This window comes from Hydra viridissima, unplaced genomic scaffold (assembly GCF_058129835.1).
Source record: "Hydra viridissima isolate aposymbiotic clone 2 unplaced genomic scaffold, HvirCarnegie_v1 scaffold_9, whole genome shotgun sequence".
Classification (NCBI taxonomy): Eukaryota; Metazoa; Cnidaria; class Hydrozoa; order Anthoathecata; family Hydridae; genus Hydra; species Hydra viridissima.
Window position 1 is genome coordinate 6,515,948 of NW_028324308.1, and position 1,553 is coordinate 6,517,500.

The following is a 1,553-nucleotide window of genomic DNA, read 5'->3' on the forward strand; positions in this document are numbered from 1 at the left end:
TGATTCTTGAGGTTGATGGCATTAAAGCACGTGATCAGTTTATTTTAGTGGATTTCCAACCGTTTGGAGTCGATATGATGCTTGGAATGAGTTCCATTAAGTTACTAGGAGGAGTATCCATCTCTCCTTTGGGAAAAGCGAAGTTCGGATTAAGTTACTGTGGAGCAACGGCTTTGAACAAGAACAAAGTCAAGAAAATCGAAATAAAAAAAAAAGATCATGAAGCAGTTTTTAATGGTGCTGAATGGAGAGTCAAATGGAAATGGAGAGATGGAGAAGGCCCCAACCGATTGTAAAATAAAGTGGCACAGTACGGAATTCCACAATACGCTAGAGCAGACTATGAAAACGAACTACAGGAATGGATTGATCGGAAATGGCTGTTAGAGTACAACGAAAATGAATTGGGGCCGCCCAAAGGGCAGATTCCGTTAATGGCTGTCATTCAGAGAAACAAAGACAACAAAATCCGACCTGTTCTAGACTGGAGAGAAGCTAACGATTTAATTGAGGCATACACGAGAGATGCAGATGTGTGTGTCGAAAAGCTTAGAGAATGGAGAAGGATGGGTAACAAACCAGCAATCATCGATTTACGCAAGGCTTATCTTCAACTAAAAACTGATAAATCTCTTTGGCCGTTCCAAACAGTGGTGTTTCGAAATAAAAGGTATTGCTTGACACGACTTGGTTTCGGATTGAATGTTGCGCCAATGATCATGAAATCCGTTGTGAGTGCCGTCATTAATCAAGACGAATTAGTGAAGAGGGGAACGTCCGCTTATGTAGACGACATTTTCGTAGACGAAAGTGTGGTGAGTCTTGATTATGTCAAGAGGCATTTTTTGAAATATGGTTTAGAGAGTAAAGATGGTGAGCAGATTGATGATAATGGAGTTCGTGTGTTAGGATTGTGTGTGCGCAAGGTTGGTAACAAACTGATGTGGTCCAGAGGGAATCGAGTTGATGCTATCTCGCAAAAGTTAACCAGGAGAGTTGTGTTTTCAATCTGTGGACAGTTGGTAGGACATTTACCCGTGTGTGGTTGGTTGCGAGTGATTTGTAGTCTCTTGAAGAGGAAAGCTGTCAGTCTGACGACGGGTTGGGACGATGATGTTTGTGATGAGAACGTTAAGTGGGTGCTTCAGGAAGTATTTGCTGAGGTGGAACGCTGCGAGCCTGCTTGTGGTAATTGGGCTGTGCGTGGTGATGAGGGAAAAGTGTGGGTTGATGCCAGTTCTTTAGCGATTGGTGCTCTTATTCAAGTTGGGGAGACTACTGTGGAGGATGCAACATGGCTGCGAAAAGAAACGTCTGATGTTCATATAAACATGGCAGAACTAGACGCTGTGATACGGGGAATGAATATGGCTCTGATGTGGAAGCTGAAGAAAGTGACTGTTTTTACCGATTCCGTGACTGTGTACCACTGGGTTTCTGACGCCCTTACGGGAAAATCAAGGTTGAGATCAAAAGCGACGGGGGAAATGCTGATTCGAAGAAGACTGAGCGTGTTGCAACAACTAATTGAAGAATACGATGTTAGCGTCGAG

General features: G+C 43.3%; 1 protein-coding gene across 1 annotated transcript in view; it reads left to right on the forward strand.

The window, feature by feature from the left end:
• Positions 1 to 434: 434 nt before the first annotated feature.
• The window catches only part of LOC149883770 (uncharacterized), a 2,439-nt gene continuing 1,320 nt past the window's right edge, over positions 435 to 1,553 (forward strand). The window contains exon 1 of the mRNA XM_090098636.1: positions 435 to 1,553. This exon is cut by the window's right edge and continues 1,320 nt beyond it. Coding sequence (XP_089954762.1) covers positions 435 to 1,553 — 1,119 coding nt within the window.